This window comes from Alligator sinensis, unplaced genomic scaffold (genome assembly GCF_000455745.1).
Source record: "Alligator sinensis unplaced genomic scaffold, ASM45574v1 scaffold1244_1, whole genome shotgun sequence".
NCBI classification, from domain to species: Eukaryota; Metazoa; Chordata; order Crocodylia; family Alligatoridae; genus Alligator; species Alligator sinensis.
The window spans coordinates 90,618-109,056 of record NW_005842591.1 but is presented as its reverse complement, the minus strand read 5'-3'; the positions used below and the strand labels follow the sequence as shown (position 1 = coordinate 109,056).

The following is an 18,439-nucleotide window of genomic DNA, read 5'->3' as shown; positions in this document are numbered from 1 at the left end:
CAGCAGGAAAGAATTAGCACTAACTCGCATGCTGGATAGGGTGACCAGCTGCCAAGAGCCACACACAGAGGAGACTGCAGATGCCCAGTGCCAGCTCTCGGGTACCTGAGGGGCACTTCGGTCTCTCTTTCATGGCGGCACGTGCACCGCACTGGCACGCTCCAGACCCTAGAGCCGGATGGATGCCGCAGGACCACACTGAGACGCTCGGCCCTATTCAGTGTCCTTAGCCCTGTTTCGATGTTATTTTTTTGTTTTATGTGCCCAAGACTCTGCAAAATGCTCGTCAGCTTTTTTCCTGCTTAATAAACCTCTTGCGTCTTGGCTCAGAGGCTGGGACATCTCCTGATACATGGGAGCAAGCGCATTTTCACTCGTTATGCACCGAGGACGGGTTGTGTGCAAATTGATGCTTCCCCGAACTGTCAGACTTGAGCAAACCGTGCGTTACCTGTAGGAGTAGATCGGCTTTGGAAACAGAGGCTGGTGGGACTCTTGGCTTCCTTGAGGAGCGATCCTCTGGTAGGGGTACTGGGGCGAAGGGAGGTAGGTCACAGGGTAGCTGCTTCCTGGGGAATACTGGGGGTGCAATAGGAGAGAAACCAACTGGCTTAGAAACTGAAGAGTCAAAAGGCCCTTGAGACGTTGTCTTATCAACAACAGCAATGGCATGTTATTTGTAAGGACCCCTTCCCCCACCCACCCCGGTATCGCACAGATAAAGGGAATGCTATAAAATAACCTTGCTCAGATGGAGAAACATGTCAAAACAGCCTGGGATGCTCAGAGCAGTAAAGTGCACTACAAAGACCCATCCTCTAAAGTCAGACATAAGATTAAAGCCATTAAAGTACGTTACAGACTTAAAAGAGGGGCTCGGCTGCATTTTTTGGTTGTCTTCAGTTAAAGCAATGAAGGGGGTAAAGACAGAAATCCAGTGGAGCAGAGCTTGTACAGCGGGGTCAACACCAGGCCAGTGCTGCTCGCTGACTTCGGACATCAAGGTAAAACTTTGAATGCGTTAACGATGTCCGCGCAGGCACGAAAACGAATGCATTGTAAAACGTGCCGGGCTCCGAGGTGCTCTGTCCCGTCCCGCTGCAGAGCAAGACGCAGCGCCTGAGCTCTGAGCGCGCTGCCAGCGGGCTGACCCGACCCGTGCACCCTTGTCCTTGCATCGCTTCCACCCGTCGTCCCGCATTGCCCCAGGAAAATACAAACTGGGCAACACTTCAGCCCTGAAAACTTCCATAAATTCTGTCTTCAAGGGCTGCCCGCCTTGTCCTCCTGTGTTCAGCACGGTTAGCAGGGAAGAGCAGGTATTTATTTGGTAATTTGGGTTTTTATTAGCTTCAGTGGCTCCTTTGGAAGGAAAGGAGACTGAGCTGGAACCGGCTCTGATGTCGTCACCAGAAGAGAGAACTGGGTGTTTTAAAGACTATTTCTGTTTTATTGGTTTCATTGCTCCTATTTGAGGGAACCGGGGCTAGAGAATGGTCTTGTGCGACAGGCTCGTGCTTGTTTTACGTGGCAGAGCTGGCACGAAGGTGGCGGTGTTTTATGGTGGGTGGGTGCCTTCAATTAGTGTCGCATGTCTGCAGTTGCTTTGAGGTGAGCAAGGTGGTGGTTTCTCTGCTGGGCTACGCTGCCCTGCACGCGGCAAAGCGGGGAGAAGCCGTTTCATCTCGTGGACAAAAGTGACAAGGGAGCGGATCTGGCGCCTCTCGGCGTGGTGTGGAGAGCCTTCTCCGGCTGGTTTGCCAGTGTGCTCAGCTCTAGTTCATAGGCAGGTAAGGTTATTTGGGTCAATCTGATACAGTTTCATAGTTGGTCGGGTTGGAAGGGACCTGAGCAGATCATCAAGTCCGACCCCCTGCCGTGGCAGGTCAAACGACCCCGGCTAGGTGATTATCTAGCCTCCTTTTGAAGACCCCCAGGGTAGGAGCCAGCACCACTTCTCTTGGAAGTTGGTTCCAGGTCCTAGCCGCCCTGACTGTGAAGTAGCGCCTCCTGATATCTAGCCTAAAATAAAAATGTCTTTTATTTAGACCAACTAAAAGAATAATAAAGTAATAAAAGATATTGGATTGGCCCAAAGAACCTCGTCTGCTTGCGACACGGCGACAACCGCCCCTGGAACAGCTTCAGTGCAGGGTCACCCGGTTGTGATGGGATGGGGAGGCTGCTCTGCATCACGCACGTTACTCGTCCGGCTGGCTGCCCTGGCACGACTGGGGTGGTAAGTCTGCCTACTCCAGTCTAGGCTGCCGCGGCCTCTCGCTGTCCCTGGGGCTCTTGTGCCTCTCTCGTTCCTGTGGGCAAAGCTAAGGAAACATGGACAAGTACAAAAGCGCTACCAGAAACCTGGTGCGTGGGGAGGGCTGTCACGGTGCCAGCCTGCAGGTGGATGGAGACTTCCCTACGGTGCAGCGCTTGCTGCGTCTTGCCCAGCTGCTCCCAGAAGGCGTCTTGCAGCCGCTGCACCGTAAGGTTTTGTTTTTTAATCCAGCTGATGCCAACGTTTAGTAACAGAGCTGGCATCGAACCAAGAGCGAAAGGGGAGGGTTCTAGGCACTAAGGTGGAAAAGAAGGGATTGATGGATTATCAGTCAAACGGGTATTTTGGGCACACGGAGTCTCTCCCTTTTTACTTTTGCAATGGCTGTGCAGAGCTGTGGGAAGGTGTGCAATGCAGCTGGCACACTGCAGCCAGATTTTCAGGGCTGCGCTGACCCTTCAGAGCTGCAGCAGAGGTTTTCCCGTAAATATCATTTTTTAATCTTCTCCTCCCTCCCCACAAAGGGAGAAAAGAAAAACAATATATCCGCATCAACGTTGTTGGATTCTGACTGTGATCGAGACCACTTTTCTAGTGCATTTGAGATCAACGGCAGGAGCTTTTGGACTATGGACTATGACAGAAGAAGGGGTGCTGGTGATGATGAGGGATTTTCCATTCCTTTTTGGCCACTTGGTAAGAAAAATGTTGCACATGTTAGAGTTCAGGCTAGGTTTGGTTCGGTGGCAGCTCCGGGGATGAGCCTGAGAGGCAGGGGCCGGGCAGCAAGAGGAAGGTCCCTGACCAGGCTTCCTGACTTGGTCCCGGTGTGGGGAAACCCTTGCTACCTCTGGCACAGCTCCCAAAGCTTCTGCTCGTCCACCCCTCCCTGCACTTGTGCACTTCCCAGGCCTGTAGGAAGAGTGTCCAGCTCCTGCAGAGCTGAGGTGCAGAAATAGATGGAAGAAGCAGGAATACCAGGGAGGAGAAAACATGGTGGGCATCACGCCATCCTGGCAGAGAGCCCCTCTCCCGCTGAGGATTTGGTTGCCAGAGGTGCACGGAGGTGCCAACCAGAATGGGAAGCCCATTGGGCAAGGTGTTGCACAGACATGCATGGAAGATGTCTCTGCTCCCAAGAGCTTATACTTTAATGACTATCCGTGGGATGGGTGGGTGCAGCACACAATAGAGGGAGTGGAAGCAGAGGGAAGAGGAGAGTAACAGGAATAGGAAGGAACACATGGTTTGCCGTGTGCAAGTCTTGGTTCCCAGTGCTCACTGCGGCTCGCCCAGCTCCTACCTGCCAGGGCACAGGAGTGCTTGACTGCTTAAACCTGGGGTTTTGAAATGATTTTCTAAGCTTATTAGTGTTCGAGGGGGCCATGTCCAGCTGTGACGCTCGGGAAGAACGGACACAATTCCCAAGGTCGGATGGAGCTGGCCCGTATCCCTTCCACCGGGTTACCACACCGATTTTTCTGTGGCAGTCGCTGCAAGAGAAGACACGAGCAGTACTGCTTTCCCATTTCTACTGGTTCATTTTTCTGACAGCACCTGGGTTTTAAAAATAATTTGGATCTATTTCTTCTCAAGGCCATTTTTGGAAGGAAAATGGTAATATTATTTACTATCGAATTTCCCCAGCAAGTGTAAATTTAGCCGACACCGCTAGCTGTTCCTCGAATACTATCTCCGGTTTGCGGTGGGAACTGCAGTTTGCCCGCACGGTGCACCTACCTGCTGGAACGGGTGCGAGGGGCAGTACATCTCTTGCACCTGAGGCTGGTAGCAGTACAGACCGGGCTGCCCTTCCAGTGACAGGGCTTTAAGGCTGACCTCCGAATCCTGCTGAGAAATATTATTGGAGGTGTAACTGGGAAAATGCACTGAATTTTAATCAAAATAAGCTGGCTAGTTACTGTCCTAGCCTTTAGATATTTTCTCTGCTTTTCCCGACTTCCTTCTATGCTTGTTAGAAGTAGAAAACATCGTGCGTTACGGCCCCGACAGTAAGCATCTCATCGATCATTTTTGTGTAACTACGATTTAAAAGGAGAAGACCATTACAATTTTCTAACAAAAATATGACCAGTCCAGATAACGATAATTTCTTTTGCCTTTTCCCTTCAAATACCAGAAGCATGTCCTTGAACAGTCACTCCTGAGCTCATCGGGTCCCTCTCGGGTTCAGGACGGCCGCAGCTTGTTGTTAGCTGACGGTTTGCACAAAGCTGGACTGGCGTCGTTGGGAGAGGAGAGACCGAATAGCGCAGTTGGGGAGATGACCTTGGAGAGCTGGGAAGAGCTCAGTCACTACTTTCCTGTCACCGGTGTATTATGCTGCAAGCACCGATGCGCAGGTTTGATCGGAGCCTAATGAACGCGTATAGCGTGTGTGCGTTTGGATAAACAGATCTAACAGGCCTTAAGCAATTCTGGCCGCTTGCTTAGGCCATACATTTAATCTGCTTCTATCAACTATGACAATTCAACAGGATCAGCCTCTGCAACCTAAGTATCTCTTTCTTTTATGTCTAATTATCACCAAGAAATAATCAATAATATTTTGGTGCGGCATACCAGAAAACACCATGGTCCCCTGATGGCTAATCCTGGCTCGAGCGTGTTTTAATCGCTCGGCACTTTGCCCAGAAATGCTAATAGACATGCGAGTGATAAAAAGGTGTCTTTACTTGGCTTGCGCACCATGAGGGGGATAGGCAGGGTGAGAGAGCCAAACTGATCTTGAGATTTTAATTCTGAAAATTGTGCAAACTACAAATTGAAAAAAAATATGAAAAGTCATGATTCGAAGGTTTTTAGAATTCAACACCGTATTCAGTTTTCAAGTGAGTTCAGACACCGTTCAAAATCAGGGGCATTGTTAGGAGGGTTCTGCTTTATTATTCTTGTTTTTATATAACATAATTTTTCTGACAGACAACAAAAACACTTTAAAAGTATTTGACAGGGTCAGCAGGCTTTATATCTTTCCTAATAACTGCTCTTTGATTAATCTTAATAGTAGGAAAACTTGCTGCAAACGTACACAGCCCAAACCTCCTTAGAGCGCTGTGATCTTAGTCCCCTTAAATTAGCTGCATCTATTGTACTAACGTCGCTCGCCCCAGAGCTGCAAACCGCGACCGCGCCGTCTTGCACGCTGCGCAACAGAAGGGTTTTCCACTCCGGCAATGCCCATCAAATGGAAGTGACCTCGGAGCTGGGCCTTCCTGCATCCAAAATGTCTACTGAGATGCTAGACTTCCCCGCTTCCCCTTACTGCCAATTAGTGATTGAAGCTAGTCTTGGAAAACCGGCGTGTAATTATAGCAGCAAGGAAGTAACCTGTGCTCGTGGAATTAGTCGCAGAAGCTTTCCTACCCAAGTATCAGTACTCGGTGGGAAAAGCCTAGTGGGTTTTAGCTGCTTTGAGAGGGTGATAGCCTTTGGTAATGCCCTGTCCTCTCTTAGGTAGCTGGACCGTGGGCATTAGGATTCTCACCTGGTAGGGCAGTGGTTCTCAACCAGGGCACCAGGAGATCCGTGTAAAGGTGACACAGGGTGCTGCGCAATAGGAGGACTGTTAGGTGTGCCAACACCTACACGTGATTCACAAGATAAACCCAGAGATGTCAAATAGGAATCCACGTCGTGTCACAACCATTCTGCCCTGCTGCAATCTTTCTGAGATCTTGGCAACAGAAGAATGGCTCTAGTAATTTTTTCTGTAGCCAAAAAATGAGTGAACTTCATTTTTGAAACGGGGTGCTGCTAAATTCAGAAAAGATCTTGAGCCTAAAATAGTGGAGAGCCACTGCTTTAGTGTCAGACACACATCCTGAATGTATTTTATCCTTTGATTGTTTTATTCTTTGCAGGTGCTTAGGTAGGAACAGCAGGAGGTTTAGGAGCATGCTGGGCATCCACGGGGTTGATTGCCACAAACAAACAGGCTTTTAAATACCACTGCCCTTGTCTGTAGCAGGATCCCAATGGGGTTTAAACATCATTGAATTAGGATGTGTGTGTTAACATCCCTTTTTCTAGTGCATGACTATAGGAAGGGGAAAGGGAAAGTCGTAACAAATGTGAGCGTGGCCAATGCACACATCCCTCTGTTTGAGACTAATTGCTTTGAAAACTTCCAGCCCCTCAACAGACTAATTGGTGACAATGATTGACCTGTTGTAGGGAACGAATTGAGCGTTTCAGGTCCACATAATGGGTTTCTAGGCAAATGATCTGTGTCCATGGATTTTTTTTCTAAGAGTTAGTTTTAGTTGGGGACAAGGTGCAGGACAGGGAGCCGCACCAAAGGAATTGTTTATAGACTCTAACCTGGGGAAAGATTAACGGAGGGGTTATGCCACGGGAAAGAGAACTGTTTGCAAAAGTTGACCTGGGCCATACTAGCAGCCCTGGGTCGTGCAGTAACTCACCAAGGCTTGAGTGCCGGGATCTTGGCCCCGGGTGCTGTACTGGAGGCTGTTGCACCACGTTTGCTCCGTGGAGATGTTGGGAACGTGTGTGGGGAAGGCCTCTGTCTCTCCCGTGCCTGTAGATCCTGGCAGCTCTTCAAAAGTTTCAGCGCTTCTTGCATTTTTGAAGGCATGATCATCCAGCGCGAGGGCTTGATGGCTTTCTTGGAAGACCTCCTCGCTGATCTGCCTCTTGTAAGGATGGAAGGGGTTCCTGCTGCTCTTGAGGAAGCTGCCGTAGGTCCCGGCCGTGTTTTCGTCGTAGCTATACCTTCTGAATTTTTCCAGACTGTGGGTGGTTTTAAACTTGCTCCTGGCAGCATGGATGGCTTGGCTGGCAGGGAATCTCCCGTGAAGCGGGTCGTGAGCTGGAGAAGAGGGGCTGGGGCTGTGCGACGAGTCTGAACTCTTCCTTTCTGTCCTGCTGTCCGGGTCGTACGCCTGGCAGCTGAAACTGGGATTATCCTGCAAGGCACAAGTGACACCCAGTTAGGAGGAGGTTTTGGTTATTTTCCAGTCCATAAGCAACCTGCTGGATGACTAAGCCTTATAGAAATGTCATGCCAAGTATTGCTCCTTGTCCAGGTAAGCGTTCCTACCCTTTTGGTACCTACCTCTATTAGTGCCTGTTGCCTTGGACGGAGAAAGAAGAAACCTGACACAGCAACTGCTAAGCTTTCTATCGGGCTTGTGCTTTTTGGAGATGGAAAGGAAAAGGCGCGTCTTACTCACAGCTTGCTGCTCTGGGGGGCTGGAGTCTCCCTGCATCTGCATGAGGTCGTCTTGGTGGTCGCTGTTCAGTGTGTCCGAAGAAGGGAACTTAATACCGGCTTGGTCCTGAAGCAAGGAAACCATTCCCAAATCGCAGCCCGATTTTTTTTTTTTAAAAAAAAATAAAAAATCCTGTGGGAAGGAAAGGAAACCGTTACTGAACAGGAACCTAGATCTGCTCCAGCAGCGTCTGCTGGGAACGGGCAACCCCTCTTGGCCCGTTTGGAGGTCTCGGGCTCCTTCCAGCGCCCTACAGCCTAGCCGAGGGCCGGTCTGACCGATGCTCGGCGTGGTTTCCTCTCCACTGGAGTGCACCCGCTCCAAAGCGGGGCCCGTGGAGGAAGAGAGACCAAAGCTGTGACTGCTCGTTCCCTGAACGTGCTGCAGGATTGCCAGGACCTGCCAGCTTTTCATTCGTTTCTACTTGGGGAGAGGTGTTGTGCAGGAGCCGGCGGAGAGACTATATGAAGCTAGCCGTGCCGTCTTACGGTGGTGCGTGCATGCCCATGCGTCGCGGTTCGTTCCCGGGGGCTCCCGCTAGTGAAATGCCCCTGCCCGTGGGGCAAAGAAGGGCAGCAGCAGTGCAGTGCAGAGGGGCCTGGGCGAGGGGAGGTCACGCACCGTTACCCCTCACCCACTACCTCCCACTGCTTCACGTGATTATATTGCACCCGGGATGTGTGAATGCCCAGCCTTGCTTAACCGCGTGTCGTGCCACGACACCGCCTCCTTCCCTGCCCTTGGCTGTGCGGGACACTTTTGATACCGTTTTGTGTTGAGAGTGTCATTTTCTCGTGTCTTGTTTTCTTCTCTGGGACCTCGCCATCCTCCTCTTGACTTCCCTGCCAGTCTCACCTGCTCTAACAGCAAAGGGCACCTGCGTACCGCCACGTTTCCCCGCAGAGAGATCTTGCGACCTCTCTTCTCTGGTGGGGGTCTGGGCTTGGATTGCAGATGTACACATTTCAAATGTTATCCTCATGTGAAAAGGCTGTCTTCAGAGGGTTTGCCAGTGCTTACGTGGCTGCTAGGGAAATGCCTGAAGGGTTCATTAGATTTGGCTAAAAAAGTTAGTGTTAAAAATGTGAAAAATGTCTTCTGCCTTTCTAGTTCAAAGTGAAAACTGTATTTCACACAGCAGGACCATTGAAGTGTACGCCGCCCCCGGGGATGAAACGGCACGGAGTGGAAATCAAGGGTGAGGCTCAGAAAGAGCGGTGTTAGCTCAAGTTCAGAAGTATCTTGGGCACAGGCTCGTCCCCTCCTCTGGAGGCTGGCGGGACGGAGACCCTTGCGAAAGGAGAAGGTGGGAAATGCTGACTGCTTGAAAATGTCAAGTAGCTGTCGATGCTTGACCCTAACAGTCCTTTCCCTAATAGTCACTCCTCACTTGCTCAGCTCACTGGGGAGAGAAAGCTCACCTGAGATTTAAATGTGAAGTTTGACCCCGTTACCTCCTTTTGCAGAGCAAAAATTCAGAATTCAACTAAAACCGGCCCAGTCCAACCGGCGCCCTGTGTGCGGTGGCTGTTACGTGTTCAGTGCCATGGTCTGGGAATCGAAACCATTCGTGTTCAAAGGGATCTTGCATGAGAAAATCCAGTCTCCTCGTTCTGGGGAAGACAGCGCCCAACGCCAGCGCCAGCCTTGAGCGAGGCAGAGGTCTTTGTGGGCGAGTTGTTACTGGACCAGCTGCATGGCTGGGATCAAGGTAGGCGAGCTTTCAAATGCAAGATGCTCTTCATCGGCACCGAGCTAGCCTCGCGTCGGCAGCTCGGACGAGCAGGACTCCTAGCCCAGGTCCGATGCAGCGGCACCAGGCGGCCCCGGGCCAGCGTCGGAACGAAGCCCTGGGCCTTTCCGTGCCTCCCTCCTTACGCAGCTGAAGCTGCTCGCTCCTCCGTAACCGCCCCGCTGACTGCTTTTGCTTCTCTTATTTTCTCTATCGCTAGTCGCCGGCGGTCCTGTTTTCCGTGTAGGTTCATCCCGTCCTCTCTGCTGCCTTCACACCCTGCTGCTGGCTGCCCTTGCACCTGGGTTCCCTGTGCAAAGCACACGTGCAGGACCCTCCCTCCCGGCTCCCTGGCAAACTGATCACACGCTTTCTTCCCACTGCTTCCCTTGGGCTTGTGTGCAGAGATTGGCCGGACTAATGATGTTTAAGGAGTTGTGATAAATTCAGATTGTAGGAACACGGGTAAACTCAAGTAAATTTAATTAATGGAAAATGTTGTTGAGTGGAAATTATTCTCTCCTATTTATGAGCTCGGTACAGATCCGCTTGCTTAATAATAGTTTATAAATAATTTTCCGTGTATTGCTGTTTGGTTTTGGCGCGCACTGGTGTTTTACAATGTCAACTGAAGGACCCAGAACAAATTCTTGTCGCTGGCCGCTGGAGAAGCATAAAGATCTCTTTCCTTTTGCCTTCACTTATTGTGGCAGTGGCACAGCATTGAACAACCAGACCTAACACTTTTAAACAGCAAGTTTATGTCCAAGAGCCCTGTGGGTAGCCTAAATGTACAGCAAAATATTCATATATAAAGGGCTTTGCTGTGTTTTTGTTCTGTTTAATTGCACATTTCTGATTATTGAAAATGGGGCAATGGGGGAGGCTTGCTTTACTCTTAAGGTAGAATACAAGATGGAGAAAACTGGGATTTTTTTTTTTTACCAAGGCGGTTTAAATTTTAGCTAGGGGAAATCGGACCTGTTGCTGGAAAGTCCCATTTAAGAGGAAAACTATGATCGGTGGCCAATGACAACGAGCAGGTTTGACTGTGTCCAAGGCAATAAAAACGACACGACTGTTCTTGGGAGCGAGGGGACCCGGGGGAGGATGCGAGCTCCCCAGAGACGGAGCTCATCAGGAAAACAATGCCCCTTTGAGTTTGAAAAAGGTATCTTGTTATCCTAGGTGTAGCTGAAACCATTTCTCCAAATCCCCTGTCATTTCTGCTTTTGTAAATGTTGCATGACAGTCCTAAGCTCCCCAGGATAAGATAATTATCTAAAAAAAAAAAAAAATTAAGAAAAGCAAGTGAGAAACTGTAACCTCAGCTGAGTGTCGGGATAAGCAGGGCAGCAGCCGCTGATCTATTAGCTTTGCATGACTGCAGCCCCTGGCGCCAAGCCACCGTCGAACAATCCCCGTGTTTGTGTCTTTCCTGGACATTGGAGGGCACTCTGCCGGCGACACACTTCACCAGAGCTCGGCACCGGGCCGCTGGAGCACTCAGCACCGTGCTACTGTAAATGCCTTCTGCATCCCTGAGGGCTGAGATCAGCTTTCATGGGAGGAAGGTGTGTTTGGATGTTCACCAATTCGTAATTCATTCCCCATGCTGCCTGCCTTAGGGAGTTTACTGCTCCTTGCTTGACACCAGCTTTTGTGATCTATCTCTTTTTTTCTCTCCCCCCTTCCCCAAAGCACTAAATCATCCCTTTGCTCGCACTGATGCCCTTCAGTCAAGGAAAGAAACAACTAGTAGGGATTTTTTTCTGGCAGCCTTTGCTATGCAGGTGCTCAGCCGGGCCACGGGAGGGTCTGGTGCCACTTGTCCGCTGAGTGACAAACCAGCCCCACATGTCACCGTGTCAGAAGCAGCTCCCCGCTCTGCGTTCCCTGGCGGGGCAGGGGCAGCGGGCATCGGAGCTTTGCCAGGCTTGGCACCGTAGGCGAGAGCTGTTGCTCAAGGTCCCTCCCAAGAGACCTGCGCCGGGAGCTAGGGATCAACTTGGCTGGTGGTTTTCTGTGCTGGGGTGGGATTAGCTTCTGGACTTGAGTATCCCCTGGTGTTCACCTTACTCATGTCCTTTCTATTTTTAGGAAGACTTATGTTCCTCTATTTGCACTATACCAACTTCTCCTTCAACCGGACCAGCTTCTTGTCGCTGCCTTGCTTCTGAGTTTGTTTATGATCTGTCTTCTTTTTATGACATTGCTAGAGGATACTAAAGTACCTTTTTATGTTGCCTCGAAGAGTTTAATTTCCTTCTTTTTGACTTCAGGCCCTTGTGACAAGGCCTTTCATTCAAAAACAGAAAGTACTACCTCTTTCTACAGTTTATCGTAGACAAGGAGGGTCGAAGGGACCTCGGGAGGTCACATCTAGTCCAACCCCCTGCTCCCAGCAGGGCCAGCCCCAACTCCATCATCCCAGCCAAGGATTTGTTGAGCTGGGTCTTAAACACCTCCAAGGATGGAGATCCACCACCTCTCTGGGTAACCTGTCCCAGTGCTTCACTGCCTTCATAATGAGAGTTTCTCCTAATATCCAACCTCAACCTCCCTTGCTGCAACCTGAGCCCATTGCTCCTTGTCCTGCCGCCTGCCCCCACTGAGACCAGCCCAGCTCCATCCTCTTTGCAGCCCCCGGCAGGGAGGTGAAGGCTGCTATTCAATCCCCCTCGGTCTTCTCTTCTCCAGATTTAATCAGCCCAGTTCCCTCGGCCTCTCCTCACCAGTCCTGTCCTCCAGCCCCACAACCATTTCCATTGCCCTCCGCTGGACTCTCTGCAACTTGTTTACATCCTTTCTGTAGTGGGGCCCACAGCTGGACACAGGACTCCAGATGTGGCCTCCCCAGTGCTGAATAGAGGGGAGGAATCACTGCCCTCCGTGTGCTGGCAGCGCTCCTCCCAATGCAGCCCCAGATGTCCTTAGCCTGCTTGGCAACGAGGGCACACTGCTGGCTCCTATCCAGCTTACTTCCCACTGTAAGCTGGGTATGTTTAGTTTAGTTTAGTTTAGTTTCACTCTGCTAATTGTGGGTATGTCCATCTCCTAATGCCATGGAACTGAACTGTATCGGGGTTGCCGTTACACCGCACCGATGACTAGCTCCCTCTTGAAATAACTCTTGCGTGTTTCTTAGGACTACGTTGAGAAATGCCTCTGCTCACATACCACTTGTTTTAAGAAACAATTATTTCAGCCATGAAGAAATCTATGCCCTGTGCCATTGTGACATTTGACCAATTTACATACATGTAGTTGAAGCCCAGACTTCAGGATTACTTCATAAAGGATCACATTTAAATCTGGTCATGTGAGCTGATACATAATTAAGGGAACACTAAAAAAGATCACGATAAATGCTAATTACCAAACATGATGGTTGACTAGCAGGATACTGCAGGGATTGAGTTTAGGCACAATCTCATTAACTGTCTTAATTAGTGATTTGGGAGGAGGTAGACTACATATTGGCATTACCAGAGTACACGGAATTAGGATTAGATGGGATCAGGATGTTTAGGAAGGGTATTGGGTACAAAAAACCTGGTGGAGGTCTCGATGAAGCAGCTAAACAAGACTCGTTTTGGAAATCTCAGAGACGGGGAGAAACCTGGGTTGCCGTCATGCAGAAAGGGATTAGAAGCAAGTTTGCCGCACTATGAAACAGCAGAGAGGGCCACAGCATTTCTGGGTCTTGTAGTCGGAGAAAGCAGGCCAGGGAGATGCTGTCTATTTATTCAGTTTGGAGGAGATTACGCTGGAAGCGCTGGGAGGAATTTGTATAACCTCAGCACAGAAACCTGCTGGCACATCTGAGAGAGACTCCATGATGACCAGTTAGAAGGTCAGAGGACCTGAATTTTGAGGAAGGCACTGAAAGAACGAAATACGTACAGGTCGGTTATACTATGACAAGGGAGAGAAATGCAAACTGGCTATGGGAATGAGCACCCATGAAGAAAGAGAGTGATGTAGATAGGTGTGAGGGGTTAGGACCAGGAATAACGAGATCTAGTAAGCCGTATGAGAGAACTTTCCTGGTTGAAGTTGTGTTGCTTCATATTTTCAAAAGTAGATGAGACTAACCACAACGAATGCTATTTAGTTGTTCAATTATTTAGCGGTGGTTGTATGTGTATAAATATATATATGTATATTCCAGTTATCATCATTTGAATTTACTTGCATCATGCTGTCATGGGCTCCACTACCTGAAAGCACACCTTCCAAAGCCCGTGTTGCACGGTGCTGCTCTATTGTGGCTTCTCCGTGCACCTATAGATCCATGCACACACGATCTGCCCATTTAAAATTTGATTTAAAACCCAAGAAAACCTCCTGGACCTGAGCTGTATGCTCCCTAACAGTGATTCAGATTGACAGTCAGTAATATCAGTCTGTTCTTATTCTTTTGTGCTGCCAGTGAGTGGAGGAACAAAACTTCTCCATCCCCCCCCAAAGCTCCCTGCCTCCAAACGTCCCTGAAAGTCTACCAGAGAGAAGATTTTTATAATCTCCCATTATAATCTGCAGATAATGGGAGAGATGTACGCTTTCACTCTTTTCAATCATACTGATTTCTAGTTTCAAGTTTACTGGTAGAGAGAACTAGTTTGGTATGCAGACGCATGGAATTGCTGCCTGTCAGTAAGCACTTTCCCCTGGCAAGCCCGGGCATTGAGGGATCGCAGCATACTAATTAGAGACAACAATCAGGCTCTCACCACACTCTCTCTCAAGGCTGTTACAGGCTGTTCTCAAACACTTGGTTTGATACTCACTGGAGGGGGAGGACACTCTCCTAGTCGGAGAGAAGAGGGAGTTTTCTTTGCAGGTGTTTAATGTGCTGCAGGTGCATCTTTTCTAAACTGTGCCCCGATCACCTGCGCAGCAGCCTGCACCCCTGTGTTGTGTCCTCGCTCACTGCCTGGTCTTCAAACAGGTAGATGTAGGTCTTGCACAGAATGGCACAGCTCTTTGCTCGTCTAAATTGTGCTCCATTGCATGACCGCTCCTTGTTTAATCGGTTTACCGTTGCTGAACCCAGCTGTCTCTCTCTAGGATGAGGTTTAATGTAGGCATCCTAGTAGGGCTCCATCTTTTGGAGTCATGTGATTGCACCAGAATCTCAACTTTCATTTTCAAAGCATATTTTTAGTCCTTATAGGTCTAAAGCGAGTTTGGAAATGGGACCTGAATGGCAACAGGTGAAGCAATGTCTGCCTGAGTCTGAAGGCAGCCTGAAACATAGCCCTGACGCGTGCGCTGTTCTCTATGTCATAGTGGGATGACTATTGTCATGGGCAGGGTTTGCTAACACCACCCCCGACGGAGGCCTTTATATACGTAGCAGGATAACAGAGATGATTTGCCCCAGCTGCTGGCAGAAGTCTGGGGAAAGCCCCGTCACTGGCCTTACAAAGGGACCCCTTTCTACACCCCTGGTTTTTCTGGGAAGTGCTGGCTTTGTCCCTGGGACCCCAGGCGAGCTCCACAGAGCACACGGTGGAGCCACGAGGAGCCTCTAGACGGCACACGTCCCATCTGGCTTCCCCTAGCCAGCTGCTTCGCATTCGTGGTCACCGGTGAAATACTGTAAGCCAACGCAATGTCTGGATAAGGTGTGTCGTGTCGTGTTGAGTTGTGGTAGTCCAGCAGCCAGTCTGATGTGGTGTGGTTAACCCCAACGACAGTGGCAGGTTTTCGAATGGCCACACTTGGGGGGCTTTTTGGAGGGTGGGGTGGGGGGGAGGAGGAGTTGTAAAGTGGAAACGCGGCTTGAAATGTTTTGATAAAGCTAATGAAACATCACTCCGTTTTAAATTGTTCGTTGACGGAAGACTTTATGACCTGCAAGCCATGCAGGAGGTGGACCTAATCCTGGCCAGACCTCGTCCTGCCTCCATTTGTGATTTCCGATTTCCAGTTCTCCATGTTAGACTTCTTGTTCCTCCGCGGTTTTTTTTCCTTTCTGGGCTGATGGGAACTGCACCATGCGGTTCCCTCCACGGGGGTCATCCGTGTCTGGACCATCTATCGTTCTCAGAGCAGGCCTTTCCCCCCAGAAGGTGTTATAATACCTGAAGTGGTCCCAGCCGCTTTCCCTCCTTATGCCCTTTTTGGTCCAGGCTCTGCTTCTTTCCTTGTCTCCTTTCCAGAGAGGATGATGGTAAAAACCAAATTCAAGATTCAACCCCGGGGGTTTTTGCAGAGGGAAGTGAATAGCTGGACTTTGCAATGTCTTTTTGATTACTCTTAATTCTTCTTGTTTGTTCCTTGTTTGTCAAGTGCATTTCCCATCACCACTCCTGCAGGCTTCCCAGCAGGTCCAGTGAGCTTGTTTCCTCAATGACTTAGCTATTCCTCCAGAAATGTAGCTCATCAGATCCGTTGGCTATGCTGCAGAAACTTTATGGCACCAAGAGATTGCACATCCTGGGCACGTCTACATGTGCAATTAATGCTATTTGGCTTTACTGCGCAGTAAATTTGCTCCCTGCATTTGCCGGTAGTAAATTTACTGCACAGTTGACTAATTTATTGTGCAGTAAACCCCAGAATATGTAGATGGTGACACTTTACTGTGCAGTAGATTAGTCTACTGCGCAGTAATGCATCTGGTATAGGCACGGTCACTGTGTAACGTGCTTCAAACGGAGTATAATGCAATGTACATAGCATTTTAACATTTCTGCAATAAATGTTAGCAAATATACATTTCTCCCAAAATCTAGAAATGCAGACTGGAGGGTTGCAAAAGCACTATTTGCTCACCTGCCTTACACATGCAGTATGTTTGAGGCGTGCTAAATAAATGATGCATTGCCCCAGAACACAATGTGCACAGAAGTAAGTGTGATGTGTCTGTGCTAACAATGCCCCAGGACCTTAACTTCCATATTTGTACAGCAGCCTGGCTGCCCCTTGAGCCAGAATCCCCGAGTGCAAGGATGCCTTGGTTAGGGGTAGAGTCGTCACAGCCTGCTTTCTGCCTGAGGGACGTATCGGGGGAAGTACAGCAAGTCTGGAGTACACTGCACCCTGGCTATGCTCAGTTCACGGATGGCGCTGTGAGGATAATTGCTATCCAAAACATGCACGCGGTGGAAATGCCATGACATTTGTCAGCATTGTATTCACTCAGCTGCTGGGTTACGTGGTGCCCCTTTTCCCTACCCTGCTTCTGGCTGGCCTAGTTGGGTTGCGGCCTCTTGGGGCAGGGGTTGCCCGCTGCTGCCAGCCTGCTGGAGCCCCGTTCTTGGCATCCCATTCTTGGCCCTGTTCTTGGCATCCTTGGAGCGGACGTAGGTGTCTCAGTGCAATTCTGTTCTACCCGTTCAAGGCCTGTCGATCCATATGGTAGGTCGAACTATAATAAACGGGGTGAATAAGAAGTTGTGTCTCTATGGGGAGCTGAGGGGCTATGTGCAATATGATATAGTCAATCCATCCCCTGTGGGCAAGGATCTCGCATCAGTCACGGGGACAGGCAGCGCTGGCTGTTGAGCAGTCTCCTAATCCTTTCCAGCTTGCTTCTCTCGAAGAATGAGTCACACTCAGCTCCCTGTGACTTCTGAGTTCATCTTGGGATCTCATGCCATTTTTTCCCTTTATGAGGAAGGTGTGTATGATGATCCACCCTAATGGTTTCTGTTGCTGGCTGTGGCAGCATGTTTTATGTTGGGTGTGGTACGCTCCCATTTTCTCTGTTGTGCATCTCCAGTCTTGGCCGTGCCGCCCCACCCGTGGCCACTCCCACCTCCCACTGGGAATTGCCTACAATAAGCTCTGTAATTACCATGACTTGATCGGAGGAACGGACTGGGGAATTTTATTTGTATGGTTCTGAGCTGAGTCTGTTAAAAGCTTGAGAAACTTGATTTGCTGAGCAGTGAAAATAGGAAGAGTTGAAGGCAGCAGAGAAGTAGATCAGACGTTGCCCACGTCAGGGGCTCAAGGTCCAGGGCTGCTAAACCGTGACATATTTGATCTTTAGTTCTTGTCCTCTGTAACCTGCTGTCTCTGAGTGACGTCTGCAGCGAGGATTTACACCTGTTGCAACTGCAGGGACTGCACTAGTCCCCATCAGGGACTGCCAAAAGCTGCTACAAATCCTAAAATCTTGATTATTAAAAAAATCAAACCTTTAACATCTGAAGATGTCTAAAAATATCTTGTTTGCTCCTGCCTTTTTGGTCTACTTGCTGTCTATTTAGAGTGGAAGGCCTTCAGAGATGCACCCGGCACACTTCTGACTTGCAATTCAAGAATAACGCTCGCTCCTTGTGTCTGAGATGTGGGCTGCCTTTCTTCTTAAAGTTCCTCTGTGGGTGGCCTACGCTAAGTAGCATTATGGAAAGCAAGGGCAAAGGCCTAGCCAAGGAGCAGGGAGAGCTGCATCTAGATAGCAGAGGGAAAATGCACTTGTTTGCTGAGCTACCTCCGCGCTGCTTCACTGACGGCTCCGGGTGGGTTGGACACTCGGCCCTTGGCTCGCTCCCTGTTGTCTAGTCTCCAGCTGATTCCCAAGTTCTCGGTCTCTCACATACCGCTTCCTGTTTGCTATCAACAAGAAGCTTTATTTTACAGCCCCTTTGTTGTTATAAGCGAATTTCTTATTGTTTTCTGGAATTCCCCGCTCTCACTTATTGTATAACTCATTGCAAAACTCCATCAAGGGTGTATATATATGGTTTCATCTAACAGGTGTTGCAAAACAAACTGGGATCCTTTGCTGAGTTCTGCCCATGTCTGCCTGATTAGAAACGCATTGTTCAAGGTGGCGAGAAGAAATTGTTCTGATGCTATCTTGGGGAGAGGTAGTTAGCCTGCTCATCTGGGCTTGGTGAGTTTTCAGTGCCGTCCCTCTGCTCTTGAAGGGTCAGAAGCCTTCCTATCCATTTCTGGCTTGGCTAGCCCCACTAAGAAGGGTGGGCAATAGGAGAAATGGAGAGCAGCGCATTGCCTCAAAGGGTGACAGGGTTTGCGGACGAAGGGAAAGCAGCGGATGGTGGTACACCTTGATTTTAGTAAGGCTGCTGGATCCCACTATATATTTTCATCAGTAATCTAAATACGGTCTAGACGAGATTACCGTAGGGTAGGTGCATAACTGGGTGATCGTGCTGTCAAGGAGCAGTCATCAGTGAATGGCCCAACTTC

General features: G+C 49.5%; 1 protein-coding gene and 1 long non-coding RNA gene across 3 annotated transcripts in view; one reads left to right on the top strand and one right to left on the bottom strand.

The window, feature by feature from the left end:
- The window catches only part of LOC102385135, a 47,178-nt gene that overhangs the window by 20,220 nt on the left and 8,519 nt on the right, over nucleotides 1–18,439 (top strand). The window lies entirely within an intron of this gene.
- The window catches only part of FOXN1 (forkhead box N1), a 37,620-nt gene that overhangs the window by 10,773 nt on the left and 8,408 nt on the right, over nucleotides 1–18,439 (bottom strand). The window contains exons 3-6 of one of the 2 annotated variants that reach the window (XM_006032836.1): nucleotides 7,495–7,665; nucleotides 6,724–7,227; nucleotides 4,019–4,129; nucleotides 452–579 (exon numbers count right to left, since the gene is read on the bottom strand). In XM_006032836.1, the coding sequence (XP_006032898.1) occupies nucleotides 452–579; nucleotides 4,019–4,129; nucleotides 6,724–7,227; nucleotides 7,495–7,617 (866 nt within the window). In that variant the 5' untranslated portion in view covers nucleotides 7,618–7,665. The remainder of the gene's footprint in view (nucleotides 1–451; nucleotides 580–4,018; nucleotides 4,130–6,723; nucleotides 7,228–7,494; nucleotides 7,666–18,439) is intronic. The other variant, XM_006032837.1, reaches the window with a different exon arrangement.